The 19,140-nt window shown below is 33.9% G+C and overlaps 3 protein-coding genes across 5 annotated transcripts; 1 reads left to right on the top strand and 2 right to left on the bottom strand.

The window, feature by feature from the left end:
- Positions 1–979: 979 nt before the first annotated feature.
- LOC111285948 (uncharacterized) lies at positions 980–3,039 on the top strand. The gene has a single exon (XM_022875668.2). The coding sequence runs from the start codon at positions 1,445–1,447 to the stop codon at positions 2,342–2,344; it is 900 nt and encodes a 299-aa protein (XP_022731403.2). The 5' UTR covers positions 980–1,444; the 3' UTR covers positions 2,345–3,039.
- A 4,576-nt stretch (positions 3,040–7,615) lies between these two features.
- LOC111285518 (uncharacterized) lies at positions 7,616–10,193 on the bottom strand. Of its 3 annotated transcripts, none has more exons than XM_089761628.1 (3): positions 8,922–10,193; positions 8,785–8,823; positions 7,616–8,212 (listed from the first exon to the last, which is right to left on the bottom strand). In XM_089761628.1, the coding sequence occupies exons 1-3, from the start codon at positions 9,637–9,639 to the stop codon at positions 8,178–8,180; spliced, it is 792 nt and encodes a 263-aa protein (XP_089617754.1). In that variant the 5' UTR covers positions 9,640–10,193; the 3' UTR covers positions 7,616–8,177. The 3 variants fall into 3 exon arrangements, with proteins under 3 accessions (XP_089617754.1, XP_022730734.2, XP_089617755.1); XM_089761629.1 differs by lacking the exon at positions 7,616–8,212 and having other exon boundaries at positions 8,531–8,823; positions 8,922–9,353; positions 9,540–10,193; XM_022874999.2 differs by lacking the exon at positions 7,616–8,212 and having other exon boundaries at positions 8,530–8,823.
- Positions 10,194–10,344: 151 nt separating this feature from the next.
- Positions 10,345–11,422, bottom strand: LOC111285519 (stress-response A/B barrel domain-containing protein At5g22580-like). The gene is made up of 2 exons (XM_022875000.2): positions 11,247–11,422; positions 10,345–10,775 (listed from the first exon to the last, which is right to left on the bottom strand). The coding sequence occupies exons 1-2, from the start codon at positions 11,363–11,365 to the stop codon at positions 10,577–10,579; spliced, it is 318 nt and encodes a 105-aa protein (XP_022730735.2). The 5' UTR covers positions 11,366–11,422; the 3' UTR covers positions 10,345–10,576.
- Positions 11,423–19,140: the final 7,718 nt, after the last annotated feature.

The raw sequence follows: 19,140 nt of genomic DNA, 5'->3' as shown, positions 1-19,140 counted from the left end.
ATGCATGTTCTAATGTCTCTCCCCCCCCTTTCTTTTTCATTCTTTCCTTTATATTTTTTAAAGCACTCAAATCATGGGTTCTTTTCTTTAGTTATATATATCTATATGTCTTCAAACCACTTTAATCCATATCAACAAGGCTTCAACTTTACTCTTATTCATCTTTTGGAGGAATAAATCAAACAATTAATCAATTTCTAAGGGCATTTTGTTTTTCTGCGTGGGGAACTAGGGGAGGAAGATGGGAGAGGGACTCTTGAATCTTGAACCAAAACCATTAAAAAAAATTCATGGGGCTTGGGTATTAATTTCAATGTTGCTTCTTAACTACAACCACATGGCTTTTTTTTTTTTTTTTTTTTGTATTAGAGGATGTAACAAGTAGACCCGCTCCAGCTCTAATTAAAATAGTCACACTACTTTATTGTTTAGTTAATTATTTTAATTTTAATATCTCCATATGGTCAATATATTCAATAATAATGGGGTAATTTTTTTTTTTTTAAAGGTAAAGTTTTTCTTCTTCACATGTGCCTTGCTTTTAATCATAGGGGTGTTGGAAGCAGCAGCAGCTGGTGGGTCTATAGGCTAAATTTATTTTGTGGGGTCAAAATTCACCATTATAATCATCCCACTGCCCACTATTATTTACTTTAGTAAAAAAGAAAAAAAATCTGCCGTCAAATTTCATCCCTACCCATGTTACCAACATCATATCTTTCCAGATCCTTTGTTTTCACTGTCCCCAAGCCTTTTCTAAAATCTTACCAAGGGCCATTTTTAACTAACTTTCTACACTTCAAAAGAGTGATGAATAAACAAGCAGTTGTCCATTAAAAAGTTATTTCCATTAGTTCTTTTTTTCACTTTTAATTAAACCTTATTATAATATATTAAATTAATATTCATAATCACAAAAGCGAATTAAAAGCATCCATGATCATGTCACAACAAGTGCTGGTATTCAGACCAGGTCCGATACTCCAACTTATTTTTCTAACTTATTTTTTGAATTTTTAATATTTCTTGTGAACTGGCAAAAGAGAGAAAGAAAACAAAGCTTGTAAGTTTTTCCCTGCATCTCTCTTCTGTTTCGTTTCCTTTCTTATTGCAGATTATATAAGGTGAGAGATAGAGAGATTCATATTTAATACACTTATGGACATGTCAGATAACCTGAATTTCTTTGCTGCTGCCTGTCTTCCTGTTATTTCCATAACGTAAATTTCTTTCGAAAAATTGAATTCGGGGAGAGACAGTTCAGAAGCACCAACCTTGTCCAGTTTCCTAACATATTCATATTTTTTTTTACTTAGACAAACCAAAGAGAAAGACCCATCTCTCCATACCTTTAGATCTCTCTCTCTCTCTCTCTTGAACTCCTAAGGAGAAACCAGTTCGCTGATTTCAATATACCAATCTTTAATATTGTTGTTTAGCCACAATGAGAGACATTGTTTCTTGTTTTAGTGAAAACGCAGTAAATGTTTCTCATTCTTCATGTTCTAGCTATTCAAGCAATGTTTGTATCTCTCCAAGCCTAGAGCCTTCAGTCCAGAATGCAGTCACAGGTATTTACAAAGTTATTCTTTCCAACGAGAAGCAGTTCTTGATCAGAGTCACTTGGTGCAAGAATCAAACTGGTCAAGGCCTAAGCATAAACTTTGGTGATGACCCTTCAACATGTTTCAAGGTCAACACGAATTTGAGGTTTTTCAGGAAGAAGAAAGGCAGCAAAGTGATTGAATCTGGTCATTCCAAGATCGAAGTATTTTGGGATCTTTCTACTGCCAAGTATGATGCAGGACCTGAACCGGTTGACGGATTCTATATCCTGGTTATGGTTGATTCAGAGATAGGCCTTATTCTAGGTGATATGGCTGAAGAAACTGTCACCAAGAAGCTCAAGACTACCACCCCAGCTGCTAAAGTCTCTCTCATTTCTAGGCAAGAACATTGTTCAGGCAATACACTTTATTCCACCAAAGTTCAATTCTGTGATACAGGCATTGTACATGATATTTTGATCAGATGTAGTGGAGAACATGATGACCTAAAGCATCCGGTTTTATCAGTTTGTATTGATAAGAAGACAGTGATTCGGGTAAAGAGGCTGCAGTGGAATTTTAGAGGAAACCAGACAATATTTGTTGATGGATTGCTAGTTGATCTGATGTGGGATGTGCATGACTGGTTCTTCAATCCTGCCAGTGGTTCTGCTGTGTTCATGTTCAAGACAAGAAGTGGTTTGGATAGCCGGCTTTGGTTGGAGGAGAAGTTGGTGCAGAAAGATCAAGACAGAGTTGAATTCTCGTTGTTGATTTATGCCTGTAAGAGCACATAAAGAAACTGACTTTGTTCATGTTTGTTTATTTGTTTTAATTTTTCAATTTTTTTTCCAATTTTCTTTTTTTCATACTTAATTTTTTGATCATATGAGAAAAGAAAATAAAATGGGTTGCAAAATTTTTAGTCTTTTGAGTTACTGAGTTACGGAACTGAGAGTTGTAGATGTTATTAAAAGTTGGTGTCCAAATTTTGTCTGTATTCTTATCTGCTTCCTCTAGACTCGGAATGGTAATAAAAAATTTCCAAATCAATTATAGGACATGTAATCTTAATAATTTCTGTTAAAATGTGAATTTAGGACATTGTTGTGAGGCTCAAATAATTGAAAAGGTAGTAAATGAAAGGACAGCCCAAACAAGGGTATCAATGAAGATTTGCTGAAGAGCATTTGGATACATTGAAAGGTATCAAGGAAGATTGCTTTTGGCCTTAAAAGGACAAAATAAAGTTGGGAATCTCCTGATAATGATCAGTAACAATTTGACCATATAGAGTATTTCCATTTACATAATGTAATTGTATAATTTTCTGGTTTGTTAGGCATATAGTAAGCTCTATTACCTTTATTCTCAAGATGATGTATCATTTCTGCTTTCTTTGGTTGTTTTCCAAGGCCAAAAATTAACAAAGTCTCTTCATCTTCTTGCACAGCAATTAATTAACCACATTCTGTTTTCTTTCCTTCCATGTTACTTTCTTTTCACTGTAAAATTGTTTTATAACCCAATTGTGGATGGTTATGAAAACAACTGTGATCATGCGCATGCTTTGCTCCATCAAGCATTAAGTCAAGTTTGAACTTGGCATGTTGGATACCTTCTATCATCAAAGGATAGTAGTCCATTACGTCCTAGGACCCCCTTAGCCTCTTTTTAGCAATAACCATGGTCCCTTTGGTCATTTGGAATTAATATTTGGTCCATAAGCAAGAAGCAAATGTTTCCGAAGGACCTTGGGTTCAGTTTAACTAGAAATGGCACTAAAATTTTTGGCATCGAGTGCTGCTAGTCAGGCTCTTCACTGGACCATCAGAAGCTAAGGAAGTAAATGGTATCCTTTGGCTCCACCCCTTCCCCGTGAAACTTAAATGAATACAACTAAGAAATGCTCATATATCCTTTGGCATTATTTAAGACAGCAGCAAAAGTTTGAATGATCTTGCAGAATGTGTGACGGTAAAAATAGTAGGTGATTTGGTGTAAGTTCACCAGCCTTCTGTTGTTTCCATTTAATTTCTTTTTCTAGTTTTACTTTTTCATCATTTACAAATATCATTGAATCTTAGCTTGAGAAAAACCGTGTCCTTTACTAACAGGACAGATCTGTTAGTGGACCATCTCATACATAGATTTTGAATTTAAGACAGTTCATAATTCTGGTATCATGGATATATCTCTACTCTAGTACTAACATTAATGTTCTGTATTAACTCGGAATTAGAAAGATAAAGCAAAACTTGGTAACTTAATCTGTTGTATGGACATTCGTTATAATCGTTAACTCTCAAAAGACAAGTTCTTTCAAAAGCAGGCAAACTTAAATTGCTGTGGCCTGCACCATGATCAATGTTCCAATATAAAGATAAACTTGCTTTATGTTACAAAAAAGAGAATTTTGGGGGGTGGGGGGAGTTTTTAAACAGCCAACCATAAAACTGCAGAGGGTGAAAAGATAGGTCGATTATTGGGGTTGTGCTTATTCCTCGAGGCTCACATTCTTTTGTCATTGTTATGAAAATATGAATGGTGATTATTACTACTAGTATTCCTTTTAATTGGAGGAACTTTGAAGTTTTACTCAAACTGATGCCTTAGTTAGGAATCTTTTATATCAATCTTATTGTTGTAGTTGTTGAGAATAAATGATTAGATGTAAGTCAATGAAATAAATATGTAAACCAAATGGGATGACCAAGTTTTTCTCTCAATATTATACCATCTTTTGACATCTGAAATTCCTATGTAATCATGGTGGAACTTGAACTTCTGCCCCATTAATTCCATGGAGTAGACTTGGTGTATTGGAGATGATGATGGCTGGGCTTGGATTTTGATCATCTTGGCATGCACTTTGGTTAGAATTTAGAGAAAAAAAGAAAAAAGAAAAAAAAAAAAGCTTTGCTCTTCCACCACAAATTCTTGGCTCCAATGTGTTGACAGATTATTCCACCTATCCTTCACCAGTTTTGCAAAATTTCTGTTCCAGGACCACGGCTCATAATTCCTGTTGCATTTTCCTTGTGACTTTCATTTCTTTTGGACACTCTCAAATAGATAAAAACCACACGAAAAAGACACTTTTGCTTTCTGAACAAGGTAACGTGTTTGGTTATCATGATTGGTTTTTGTACTTTGAATTATTTCCCATTTTTGTCTGAAACTAACTTACCTCTCCAAGTTAATTACTTTTACTTTAGCTGCCATTATTTCATTTTTACCTATTTTTGGGCTTTAAAATTAACATTGTATAAGAACATATTATACCATATTTTATGTGAACTTTCAATTTTATACTCTTAAATAAGGATAAAAGCATCTATCATCAGATCAAATCTTCGGATGAAATTATTTATACCATATCAAATATTAAAAAATAAATCTATCTTCATCAAACAGTAACACCACTTTGGACACAGCCCCTTTGCCTAATCAATAACCATCTAATTTGGTGAATAATAAAATCACCATCAACATCGTCGTTGGTCTTTGTAGTAAAGTAATTTTTTTTTCCTCCATAAAAAAGAATATGAAATTTGGACTCACTTGGCATACGTTTTGAAAGTGGTCTTGTAATTTAAAATTTTTTTAAAAAAATTGGTCCGGCCTTTAGGTCAATCTTTTCATCTTCTTCATTTGTGCCTCAATTTATTTCGCTTTGCCAATCATATTTACCAACCAAAATGTTTTAATTCTTCGACTGCATTCACATCGGTTTGTTACATCTCCAACACATGGCCCATCAAGTCCATTCTTAGTAGTGGGAGTTCACCAACTCCTTCAAATTGGCAACAAAAAGACAAATAATAATAATAATAATAATAAAGAATTAGTCTCTAGTTTGACAATAAGCAAGATGAAAATAGCTTTAGGCTATTTTTGTTTGTCAATTGCTTTTTTAATCTCTATGTACTTATATGCTTATTAAAAAAAATTGGCACAAATGATGAATATGACTCTTCTATTTAATAATTTGATCACCATATAATTTTATGAAAAAAAGATATATAGAATTTTCATGAAATAATTCTCGAATTGATATATGATATATCAATTTATTTATTTTTTTTTTGAAGTTACAAATACAAATATATATATATAATTCAATATTAAATTCATATAAGAAAGAAAAAGGTTGTACACGCTCGCTCATCTAATGTACTAAAATTATTATCTCACAAATAAGGGAGGAAAATCTTCAGCTTTCAAAAGCCCAGTGTTCCGCAATTTGGCATAATAATTGATGTAAATTGAAGAGTTGAGCATTAGCCAGCTGTTAAAATTCGTGACTTAAGAGACGCTAATCTTGACCTGCTTAATTGATTGCCATGGAAAATTTTCTTTCCCTAATAATGGTTAATGGAGCTAATTATTACAAGTTAGGTTCATTGCTTAGCAGAAACTACTATTTTTGTAAAAAAATGAGAGATAATTTCTTTAAGCGGGTGGTTATTTTTTAAATTAAATTTTAATTGGGTAGTTATTCTTTAAATTAAAAAGATATATTTATCCTTATTTTTTATACATTTTTATAATAGTTTCTTTTTTTTAATTACTTTTACTAACCCGACACCTATTCAATCAGAACTTTTATATAGCATTTTAAAATAATAATAATAAAAAAATCGAATGAACTTTTAGGGTTGCAGGTAAGTAAATCTTTTGAAAATACAACTTCTATTTTTTTAACCCGCAGTGGGTGTGCCTAATTCTATATTTGCTGTATGCATCCATTTCCTTGACCGTTATCGGGGCAGCCAAACAGGGCTGGAAGCACGTTGCCCAAAACCGTACATAGGCCCAAGACGAAGAAGTCGGTAATAAAAGACTGCCCAAGCCCCAAAGCATTGCAATTTATAGTAGCAACTCAAACTCCAAGTCCCCAACAGCACTATCAGTCGTTCACGTCATTCTCGTGCACTTTGCCTTAAAAACCTTCAAATCTATCTGCCCATGTCCTTTTCTTTGTGTCTTTTTTTAAATTGCTTTAACTGAAAAAGTAGTATCAATGTAAGATTTTGACATTACAATGTTTTTCTCTTAGTTTGTCTGTCTATGGTTTCTTTCCTTGAAGTTGTACTTCTTGTCCTGATGTATCAAAAGATTAACTTAGCTGGTGCAGGTCTGCCTGCAGGTTTTTAAGTTATAAATCACACTTAAATGGACTCCCTTTAGTAGGAAAAAAACAAAATGAATAAATTTTATCAGAATTATGGAACTTAAACAATAGGGTTTAGATAATACACCGGAAAGCATTTCATCCAAAGTACGTAGTGGCTGAGTATACACTTTTACAGCTTCAATTTGCAAAGAATTTCTGAGTTGCAGAAGTTCTTGTTTGGCTGGGCTTTTCATCAGTGATCAGACCACTCAGGGCATGGGATTGAAAGGAGGAGGGTTTAGACTTTAGAGAGAGCAAGGGCTGCCTTACATATCAAAACAAATTCAATAGCTTAATCAGATTGCTGAGTCATCATCTGAAAGTATTTTAGTTACTACTTACTACTACTACTATATGATCTTATTTTTAGTACATATATTTTTTTCCTTTTTGTAATTAGTTTATTTATTTATTTATTTTTATCATTTTAGAATAGGCATGGGATAAACATTGGTGGCGTGGTTCTTGTTTGAATGGTGTCTCTCATCATCTCTTACACGGTTCATGAAATCATTTTCTTTTGTTGGTGTTATTTGGCACAATGTTCTTTAAATTTGTAGTAATAATTCCTGTTTCCGCCTTCAGGTATGTAGCCAAGTTAGTATTCCAATTTCTTGATTCAACATTTTTTAGTAGTGAACAAAACTTTGATACTTGTCAGCTTTTTCACGTGAGTTTTACAGGTTAAGGATATTGCTTCATGAGTGGATCGTGTGACCCATGGTGTGGAAATAGTTTTTATGGTTTCTTTGCATAGCCTCTAAATATGAATTTTACGATGTACTTCATCAGATAACATCTCGGTTTTCTAACTATCTATATATTGCTATAATTAATATATCATTCTCATTTCAAGATGGTTATGATCTGTTTGATGTTGAATGTTGAATGTTCAGTTATCACCTGAGGGCTGTGGCATGAAAGTGAACTTTATATTGTACACTCTTCCTTTTTCATCATTCAGAATTGAAGCATTATGTAAAAGGAAATGGATGCATATCCCCTTCCCCCTTATGGCCCCATTTTGCAAGTCAAGGTTTGCATTCAAAGTTGCCGTTAGGCCGCCACATTTTCACTGCACACCCACAAAATGGCCACCATGGCCGCAAAAAGTTACATGCTTAGCATAAAATGGCCTTTTTTGTTTTTTTTGTTTTTTTTTCAGTTTTTGTCTTTTCTCTTGCAATGTATGCTGATCAGAGCTTTGTTATTTAGGTAAGCTATTGGCAGATTATTCTTCTGCGTCTAGATGTCAAATGCAAATTGACTAGTCAGAAGGTAATTTTCTGGTCTTAGCTATAATTGATTGCCAAGAAGCTCTGAATCTGTTAATAAATATCATGTAGAAACGATATCTATATATATTTGCATAAGCAAGCATCTTAATTGCTTCAATCAACTTAAACCATAACATTACAGGGTGACCTTGGCTTGAAGTAGATGCAGGACATTTACTTCGCTGCTGATATCCAGCATTTTGTTGTCTCTGTAAAGTGTTCATTTTAAATTTAGTTGATAATCATATCCATAGAGAATAATATATATTCTGTTAACATTGTATGAAAGCTATTCAAGTCAACCAAGTAAATCAATAATGGATCGTTTCTGCATGATTGACATCATCTTCTCATCATTTTACATTTTTTTGGATATAGAGGTGTAAAAAATGAATGCCAAACCTTGTCCTGCATTTTTCGGCTATATAAACTACTTTTTTTTTTTAATTACTAACTATAGATCAAATGTTTTATTGATTTTGGCAAACTCGTAGCATGTAATTATGAAGAGATAAGGCTTGCTTTCGTCAGGCACCATTTGATAATGGATGCTTTCATAGATAGAAGGCTCAAACTAGGTGCATTTTCTTGTGTTTGTGTAGATAGAACAGAAAGAGCAATCCAGTTGAAAAATAAGTAGAGATATAAATTTAACATCCATGAGGAAGGAGAGCCAAAAAATAAGTGTTTGTTCTCTGTATTTAACGTTTCGAAACTGGTCATGTCATCAAGAAATTCATCAGAACAATGATAGAAAAGAAGGGAAATAGGAAACTAATACCGGTGCTCAGTGATCTGCCTGCTGAAACGACCTTATCTTCTGCAAAAACATCATTAAAATAATCAATCATCATAAGATTGCAATAAGAACATAGACCAAATGCAAACTTGAAAAGATCAGGCCATAGGGGTACTTACTGCACTCTTTTGCATGGCAAATGCACTTCAACCCAACACCACAATTTCCGTTAGGCTTTTTACATTCATTACAGATATCTGGTACGTGGTCTGGAATGTCGAAAGAAATCCTTGTTCCCAGCTCAACTCCTTCATAGTCTTCCTTATTTAAAGATCTTCTATATACCCTCCTGTAATCTGAACAACTCAAATCTTTTGGATGAAAATCAGTGCGAAGCTTTTCAATATCATGAACAAGCAGACATGAATAGGGCACTTTAATTTCCTGTTCCTGAACTTCAGAAGCAGCTCCACACGTGTGTAAGCGAGTGCAGTTACGGATCAATGATGATGTGGGTTGCCTTTTGTGTGAGCAGTTGAAGAGAAGAAGTAAGTTGGGCTGAGGAGGAGATGGGAAACCAGCAGAGAGGAGTGCAGGGGATACATACTGATCTGAAGCAGAACAAGAAGTGTGAGAGATTGTTAGTGTTTTACTTGTATAATCAATAGAAGAGATGGGAAAAAGACCAAGAGAGGTTCTAAAATATATCTTCTGAGATTTGCATTTAATCATGCGGTTTAATGGGAAGGGGTTGGTGGAATTTTGACTCAGGAAAGGTGTTTGAAGCTGAATATTACCACATCGATTTTTGGGAGTGTGTTGGGCTATGGAGGTGGTAAAGAATTGCATAAGGGACAGGAGAAAATGTAGAAAGTTGAGTTTCTTGAATGTTTGCATTCTCTTCCCTTTGTTTTCCTTTTGCTTGTTTGGCCCTTCAAAATTCAGATGATATGAACAAAATTGCTGGGATGGTGCGTTGATGATCAGAGGAGATAACAAGGTATAAAACAAAGAATCTGCTTTAAATCTGTTAAGGGTATGTTACTTTTTCCCCTGCCTTTTTTATTGTTGGAGGCATCTTTGAAATCATATTGGAAGAAATGTTCTTATCTTTCATCTGGTATTTTTATTTACTTCTGAAATTTAGCAAGCCCACATGGACTACTATTTTTCCCGTGGAATATTGCTTTCCATTATTCTGCTTGTTTCTCCACTTCATTAATACTCATAATTCTGATATCACGCTGATGGGTATTTGCCCTACATGCTTATTGCTTAGTCACTTTCTTCATGTATGTTTACAGACTATCATGTTCATGGCCCTTTAGTGCTAAGTTCATGTATTTTTTTTTTCATAATTGATGAAAATTGTCAAGATATTTTTGAAATTCTTGGTGCCATTGTGGATTTATTATGGCAGACAGAATTGTTAAGATGGGACCAGCATGATTGAGGCTAATTAACCTAGCGATTACATTAGATTAGGAGAAACAACAAAGTCAAAAAAGTAGTTTTTATCCTCTTTCAGGATTTTCTGGTGCATATAGAGTAGCAGTAAGGCTCAAAAAAGAGTGCAGTGAAAAGGATTTAATGGTTCCTGAGTTCAGCAATCAGCTACCTGTCCATTCACCAGCAAGCTAAATGTCTGTGACGCATATCAATAATACAAATTGAGATGTTTGAAAATTGACAGCAATCACAAGCCATAACACATAGGGAGACACATGCAGATACATACATACAAGAGAGATAGGCATAACAAATAGTCAAATACTAATTTTCTGGTAGCTTTATTATTATTATTGTTGTTGTTGTTGTTGAAAAATTTTAAGGATCATGCCGGAGCCTTTGCAAGAACAGATGGAAAATCAAGCAGCACAATCTTCTCAATGGCTGTAGAAAAGGTAGCAGAGAATTCAATGTGACTGGGATGGCTGACAAACGCAGTGTAGTCTTCTTTGTTGTCGAATGTCATCAGGAAGGCATGGGTGAATCCTTGTCTAAGCATCTCTTGACCTTCTATGTCTTGACCCCTGCTAGAACAAATTCAGTTCATGAAAATAAATGTTCCTATGGATGATGTATATTGATGGTGCTAAAGAGAATGATTCAGTTCTGGCTAAGTAAATGCTATAAACATCCTAACCAAATTTTAAAGGAGAAAAATACTTTAAAAAGATTAAAGTATGTAAGCTCTTCTTGTATGGTGTGACACCTATGACACTGTGAACTTTGCAGGCTAACCTTTTGTCAAACCTAAGACGAAGAGTTCATAAGATTTGGTTTAAGAGGCATAAAATCCAAGTTTTTTTAGCTGTTGCCCACTTCCTTTAGCCTCTTGCTTTTTGTTCATAAGACGTGCAAATTTTTCAAAAAAAGATGTCTATTCTATGACTGTCCTTGAACATTGTTTCTTCAATTTTTAAGTTTTAAATGATGCATGCAGCTGATCATATAAATTACTTGACGATCATAAGCAAAATTAACGAAGATAAAAAGCTCACCATTCAAAGGACTTAACAGCATCAACCTCAGAAACCAACTTTTCCATTCCTTTCAAGATCTCTTCCACCACCACATCTTCCTTAAACTTAACAATAACAAGATGCTTGAACCCTGCCATTATTTTTCTCCCCTCTGCAAACACTACCCCTTTTTTGAAATTTGAGGTTTCAACTTTGAACCTCACTCCAAAAACCACACAAATTTATACACGCACCCAAATTATTTGCGTGTCAACTTCCACAGTCCCATCTGTCCACTGTGACAAACACCACGACCCAATTTCACCGTTTGTATTACCAACCATGACCAAAGGAGCAGTCTTTAGTCTCCCCTTTGTTGGACAGGATCTGCACCTCAATATATGGAAAGGTACAGACTTGCATGGGGGTGAGACCCACCAGTCAGCTATTTCTTTGCTCTCCAGCACAGTAAAATTGTCCTCAGCCATTGTCGTATACCTTTTGCTTTTGCACATGAAATGGGGTCATGTAGTTCCATTTTTCTTGAAATTTGAGATCTTATGCTAACTGATTTTCTCGACACCACTGTCGTCATGCCTTAGCCCACATCCTTCTGATCATCATACTCTACTCCACATCTTTCTGATCATCATACCCTATCTTACATCCTTCTTATCACTCATCCTGTTAACAGTCACTACTTTCACTGTCAAATAAGACAAAAACAAATAAATGCAGCATGAGTCTCGTGCTTGCACCCCATACCGAGCCTTATGCCATTCACTACCGGAGCTCTATAAATAGAGCTCCTGATCGATCAAAAAATAGAGGGAAAAAAATCTACAAAAAAAAAAGGAAGAGATTCTGCAAAAAAAACCCAAAAAAAAAAATCAACAGTCCTCCCCATAGGGAGTAACCCAACGCCGAGAGCCCTTGTACAAAGAAGAAAAAAAAAGTCAGTTTAAAAAAAAAAAGAGTCATAATACAAAAAAAAAATTTCACCGAAATTGTGAAAGCAGATCTAGGGAAGTGAGGATTCTTTTTGGCGAAAAAAAAGTTGGATCTATGATTAGGGTGTTGAATAAAACATTTTAGGTGATTTTGATTTTTCGGTCATCGGCGACGGCAACGGTGATAGTGACCGGTCGGCACCTGCGTTTGGCTGAAGAAAAAAAAAAGAAAGGGTTTTTTTTCTGGAGAGGAAATGAAATAATCGAAAAAAATTTTGGGCTTTTATATAAGCTGTCAATAGCCAAAACGACATCGTTTCAATAAACGCCCAAAACGATATCATTTTAAGTACTCAGGATTCGCGCGTTAACCCGCGACCCGATCCGGGGTCCGTGCACCCGACCCGCGACCCGCTTCCTATATCAGCATATGATCGGTCCGACTGAACTGAAATCGAACCGCTGAACTCGACCCGGACCGAAACTGAACCATTGAACGTGACTGAACCGCTGACGCTAGACCGAACAGTCGGACTGAACCGCTCGTCGACCGATCCGGTTCAAGTAAAAAAAAATTTTTTTTGAATTTTTTTTATTTTTAATATATTATTTTATTAATATTTATGTATATTAAAATATTTATATTTGTTAGATTAAATGATGAAATATATGGTTAAATTTTTTTTATAATTTTGTTAATATTTAAAATAAATTTTTTAAAAAATAATATAAAAATAAATTTAATAATAATACTAAACTAATAAAAAATATAGGAGAAGAAAAGAAATTTTATCCGACGATGAGATTCAAAGATATTTCGAGTAGTGATGCCTATGAAATCTCTAGGTGAGAAGATTTTTTTTAAATACTACTAGTGTATTTGAGTATTTATAAAAAAATTTTCAATACAAGAAAATTTTTTTTTTTATAAAATAGTAATAAATAAAAATTGATTAATAAATTAAATAAGTAATAAAAATGAGAAGAAAAGAAATTTTATCCAATGATGAGATTCTAAAAGTATTTCGAGTAAAGATGCTTTAAGAAATCCCTAGGTGAGAAGATTTTTTATAAAATATTACTAGTGTATTGGAATATTTATAAAAAATCTTCAATATAATTAAATTCTTTTTTCTTCAAAATTTCAATTAAAAATAAATATTAATAAAATAATAAAATTTCTAACAAAGGAGAATAAAATGTGTGCACCAACATGATAACATTTTGCATTGCATGAATGACATTTTTACGAAAAGTAAATTTAAGCCTCCGAGGATGAGATTCTAAGGTATTCCAAGAAGCGATGTCTAAGAAATCTCTAGGTGAAAAAAAGTTATTCTAATGTTACCAACGTACTGAAATATTTTAAGAATTATTTCAATAAAAAGGTTTTAATTTATTTTTCTCGAGAATAAAATTTTTTTTCTAATAAATAAAAAATCAAGGAAATTATTTTTCGAACACCAAAAAATAGACTATGTTTGTCAAAATCAAAGGATAACACGTTGTTAATTGGTACCGTTTTTAACAGGCGCTGTGGGGGTGCTAATCATTCCCCACGCATAATCAACTCCCGAACCCAGACTGTTTTGCAGATCGTAGAATTATATTTTTAATAAGTTTTAATCAATTTTAAAACTTTATTAAAATGATATGTTTTAGTATGTGGCTAATCGCACCTAGCCAAAAAAGATTTGTGACTACTCCGTTATTTTTTATTTCGTTTTCAAATTCGTCGAGCGGACAAAAAATCGTTACGACAGCTTGGCGACTCCGCTGGGGAGTGCCTTTTATTTTCGAGAGTCAGACCAAAATTAACTACTTGTTATCCTCAAATTTTTATTTAAACAGTCTTAATCAATTTCTTAGATTTTTATTTTTCATTTTCAATAAAAGGTAAAGAAAAAATAAAAAATAAAAAGCAAAAAAATTCACACACATTTCTTTTACTATGCTTTTTATGTTTTATTTTTCTGTATATATTACTCTCAATAAATTATGATATATTTGCACACAATGGCATGATGTATCTCATGCATGAGCTCTATACACGGGCTCTGTCCTTTATAAAAAGAAGTAGAGTACCTATGCTTTCGTGAGTTGATAACCTTCGTAATGGTAAGCGAAATACTTTCACTCAAATTGAACCATTTCCCTTCATAGCCTGTAATGGGTGAGATCGAGGTGTCTTACTAGTCTAACATGGACGACAGTGAGGAACATTTTGAAAATTTTTAGACACTGTCAATCTAAATCCAACATATAATAAGCTCAGGAAATCAGCCTTATGTAGAGCCTTGTCCACCTTTTTGTAAGAAATACCTAAGAATAAAAGTTATGCGTAATACAAAACAAAACAAAACAAAAAATCTCAAAACACAAAAAAAAAACACTAAAAAACAAAAAATATTTTTTTCTTAAACCACATCCTCACACCAACTCAATTTTGTTTCATTTTTTTTCTTTTTTGCATTAATCATATCATACAGTTCTGCATCAAGATATTTGCTCTATGACATATTTTTTTCAAGAAGTTTTCATGGATCTCATAGAACTACAAATTTACTCATTCTCAGTCAGTGTGCTATGTGAGCCATATAATGAAGTACATGTTTGGTTGAAAAAAGCTCAACAAAAAAATGAAGATTGTTTGCCAATCGATTATGTATCTGAATTACCCGAGAAAGTGCATTTAGATCTCACACAGAATGATTTAAAAGAGTTAGCTGCTGTTTAGGGTCAGTTAAGTGAAAAAAGAAAAGAAAGTTTTTTTAAAAAGTATAGGCAGATTGCATCTCTCATTCTAGTAGTGATCGATGAATAGTTGGTCAAGACAGCTATACAGTTTTGAGATTCATCTTATAGATGCTTCACTTTTAATCAGAAAGATTTGGTGTCAACTATCGAGGAGTATTCGATTTTGCTCAGGATAGAACTATAATGTTCAGATAAAATATTTACCCGAAAGCCAAAATCAGGTTATCGTAAAAAGTTAGTCAGGCTTATGAAGGTTAAAGCAGAAACCATTGATTCCTTTGTGAAGCTTAAAGGTGAACGTCTCGACGTCCGTTGGGATTTTCTCTGAAACTTCATTTAGGAGCATTTAAATGATGATCAAGGTATAGCTGTGTTTGCTCTAGCATTGTATAGCATGGTAATCTTTTCAAAAATTTTAGGTTACATTTAGATAACTGTAGTAGATTTTTTTGAGCAAATTGAAACCCAAGCAATTAATTTCACTCCAACAGTCCTAACTGAAACCATCTGGTCATTAAATTTCTGTCGACGAAATAGAAAAAGATAGTTCATAAGATGTGCACCACTATTTTATGTATGGGTCAGAAGTCATTTCAAGTGTAGGAAAAGTGCATTCTCAAAATCGTATCTTCAAAATAAGGTACCAATTGAAGAGTTTTGCAAAAGTCAATGGTCGACGTTGAAGACTAATAAAGAGTGGGTCTTTTTCTAGCGAAGGTTTACCGGGGATAAAATTGAATGGATGGCGCCTTAGATGCCTCGAGTGCCTTTGTTGTATTATGGAGAAAATGAGCCATAGATACCATTGTTAGGATTATAGGGTATTGTAAGTTACGCTCCATTAATGGTGCTTAGGCAATTTGGTGCAAAGTAGTTTGTTCCTACCATTCATGGTTTGGCCTAAATAGAATTCATTTATGGGGAATCGAATCCATCAAGAACCTCAGAACAGCTGATCCAAGCATGAAAGAGAACATGAAGAATGAGATTGGGGCCTCTCATCGATAAAGTCACTTCTGATTATCAGATTTGGAAAGCAAGATGGCCTAAAGACATAGTACTCCTTCTTGATAACAGCTCATATCAATTGATTAATCTTTCAGAAGAGGTGCAATTATTACAAGTCGAGCTTGTCAAGAAAGAATTAGAAGTTGAAAAAGAAGAAATAAGAAGAAAAAATTTGAGACTTCGTGAAAAAGTAGGGTAATTGAAATATGAAGCAAAAATACAAAAGAGTAGATTGACTAAAATCATAAAAGAACAGGATGTGGCTAATAGTGATTTGAAAGATCTATACTAGAAAAATGAGAGGTTACGAGTCCAATTCAAAATAAAAAAAGTCACCAAGTCTTACCTTAGTCGACAACGCGAAATGGATGAGCTTTGAGAGAAAATGAACCAATGAAAGGGCAAAGTTTAAAAAAAGCAAGAAGAGACCACCAAAATTTTTCAAGAATGTCAGAATTGAAAGGGATTATACTTTATAGCCTCAGCAGGATTAGTGGAATGTTAAAACGAAAAGGAAATAATGAAAGTCATGCTCGCAAAAGAGAGAAAAAAGCACTTCGAAGTACTGAATGAAAAAGAATCACTTCACTAGGTGATCTAAGGGTTAGAGATACAACTATAAGACCACAAGAACCATATTTCAGCAATAATAGATGAGTGGCATAAAAAAAAAATAGATATTCACATGTGATTTAGAAAGGGATGCTCACATGAGATGGAAGGCAAAAAGCTTAGGGAGGCAACGGTACATAGAGCACTTGACTAATCAAGTTTGCAAAGCAGTGAAGAAAGCATATGAGATGGTTGAAAAGGTAGAAACATTAAAAAGAGAAGTCAATCTTATAGGAGAATGTGGACAACACCTAGTGAACTTTTTAGACGAGACAGAGGACCATTATGACAAGTCAAACGCTTCTATGGATATAACTCTATGATGATAAATCTCATGTAATAAAAGTTGTATGGAATCAATAAAAATTTCTAATGTTGAAATTCATCCAAGAGAAAATATCTCCCACTTACATTCATGCATCATGTACATCATTGAAAAATAAAATTTTTAACATATAGCATTCTAATTTTTTTTCTTTTTTCTTGTTTAAAACCAAAAAAACTTTATAGTAATAAAAGTTCAAGAATAGCTCGCCCATCAAAAATTTTGACCCAACCTACTCGTCATTCATAAAATACCAGGACTCAGACAAGAATCATTGAGTAAAAATAGGTCAGTTGATTTAAGAGAATTGAGAAAGCTCAAGAAGAACTAAGAGGGGATCTCAGTACAATAATGGATATACTCAAGAAACTTGATAGGAGAAAAGCAGTGGAAGAAAATCTTAGCTTTCAAGAGCAATCGCCAGATATCGTAGATCTTGTTTACCCTTCAGGGTTTGAGTCACGATCGACCCAACCTTCTCAAGGAACTAGAGTGCTAATTCTTACTCTCGACGGATATCCTAATCCATATCCAGGAATGACATCCACACCTGTTTCAAGATAATTTTAATATTTTGTTAATCTTATCATGATGGAAAAATCACCTAAGTCGATCTTAGTTTTTGATTTAGATGGTCCCAAAGAGAGAGAAAAGCTAGGGATACAGACACTTGAGAAAGTAAAAGATACCAGTGCCCAGGAGAAGATAAAGTTATTGAAAGAAAGGCTTAGGACTGTAGAGGGGATGAATTTTTATTGCTTTATAAATGTGATTGACCTTTATTTAGTTTCAGATGTGGTCATTCCACCAAAATTTAAGGTCCCTGAATTTAAAAAATACGATGGCACGAAATATCCAATGACTTATATCACCATGTATTATCGTAAGATGACAGCACATACTCATGACGATAAGTTATTGATGCACATATTTCAAGATAACTTTATAAGATCTGCAGCTAGATGGTATGTCCAACTAGATAGAACTCATATTTATTCCTGACAAGAGCTCACAAAGGCATTTCTTACATAATATCAACATGTTAGGGATTTAGCTCCAAATCGTCTATCTTTACAAGGTATGGAAAAAAAATAACTGAAAGCTTCAAAGAATATGCACAAAGATGAAGAGACATGGCTGTACAAGTTCAACCTCCTCTTACTGAGAAAAAAATAATTATTTTATTTATGAACACCCTGAAAGTACCATACTATGAGAGATTGATAAGCAATGCAACCAAAAACTTTACAGATATGGTGATATCATGTGAGATCATTGAAAATGTCATAAATAATGGTAAGCTCGATGTAAGAGAGATAAGTGGAGCAAGAAAAGGTGAAGCTCCTAAAAAGAAAGAGAATGAAGCTCAAGCAATGAATTATATAGGGCAACAATTCAAAGGTTTCACACCTTATCTTATACCAATCTACCAGACCCATTACCCTTCCGTAAACCATGTTACATCCATCCCTCATCTATATCAACCATACCAGTCATTACCATAACTAGCTTATCCACCCCATTTTCAGCCAACCTTTTGGACACCCACCTACAACCATCTTGCTGCATCCACTAGACCAGAATGGAGACCTAGTCTTAATAGTGGTTTGAGAGCCCTGAGAAATACCTAAAAAAAATCACTTTCGATCTTATTCCCATGACATACATAGATTTGTATCCTCGACTTGTTGAGAAATATTTGTTTGCTCCTATTATCGTTGAACCCTTAAAACCTCCGTTTCCTAAATGGTATGACCTCAATGCATATTGTGATTATCACTATGAGAATCCAGGTCATTCCACTGAGAATTGTACTGCTTTAAAACTTAAAGTGCAAGGGTTAATCAATGAAGGAATATTAAACTTTGATACCAACCAACAAGAGACTCCAAATGTTAATGGGAACCCTCTACCAAATAATATCAGACCATCAATAAATACCTTAATTGATGGGTAAAAAAGCCACGTGAAGAAAAAAATAAATAAAGTTAAGACTCTGATGGCTAAAGTGTTCAAAGTCTTGGTCAAAGCTGACATGTTAAAGCCAATAGAACCTCAAAATTACTCTGAAGTGATTAACTCAACTGAAAGTTGTAATTATCACAGAGGTATTCTAGGGCATTCTATTGAAAATTATCACCAATTCCGTTAAGAGGTCCAAAAGTTTATGGATATAGGATGAATAGAGTTTTACCAAGAGAAAAAAGAGTTGGTGAAAGCTGAAGTGTCTACTATTGATTCAAAGAATAAGTTTGTACGTAGATCGATCACTATCTATTAT

The sequence above is a fragment of the Durio zibethinus genome, chromosome 6, assembly GCF_047325235.1.
Source record: "Durio zibethinus cultivar Kanyao isolate XHJ-2024 chromosome 6, ASM4732523v1, whole genome shotgun sequence".
NCBI lineage: Eukaryota > Viridiplantae > Streptophyta > Magnoliopsida > Malvales > Malvaceae > Durio > Durio zibethinus.
This window is presented reverse-complemented; position numbering and strand designations above follow the sequence as displayed.

Bases quoted from the DNA above. Each gene is read 5' to 3' on its own strand.
- LOC111285948 (XM_022875668.2), top strand. From the start codon at position 1,445: ATGAGAGACATTGTTTCTTGTTTTAGTGAAAACGCAGTAAATGTTTCT.
- LOC111285518 (XM_022874999.2), bottom strand. From the start codon at position 9,639: ATGCAAACATTCAAGAAACTCAACTTTCTACATTTTCTCCTGTCCCTT. The intron at 8,824-8,921 runs GTAAGTACCCCT...ATGTTTTTGCAG, and splicing joins TTGCCATGCAAAAGAGTGCA to AAGATAAGGTCGTTTCAGCA.
- LOC111285519 (XM_022875000.2), bottom strand. From the start codon at position 11,365: ATGGCAGGGTTCAAGCATCTTGTTATTGTTAAGTTTAAGGAAGATGTG. The intron at 10,776-11,246 runs GTGAGCTTTTTA...TTGTTCTAGCAG, and splicing joins GCTGTTAAGTCCTTTGAATG to GGGTCAAGACATAGAAGGTC.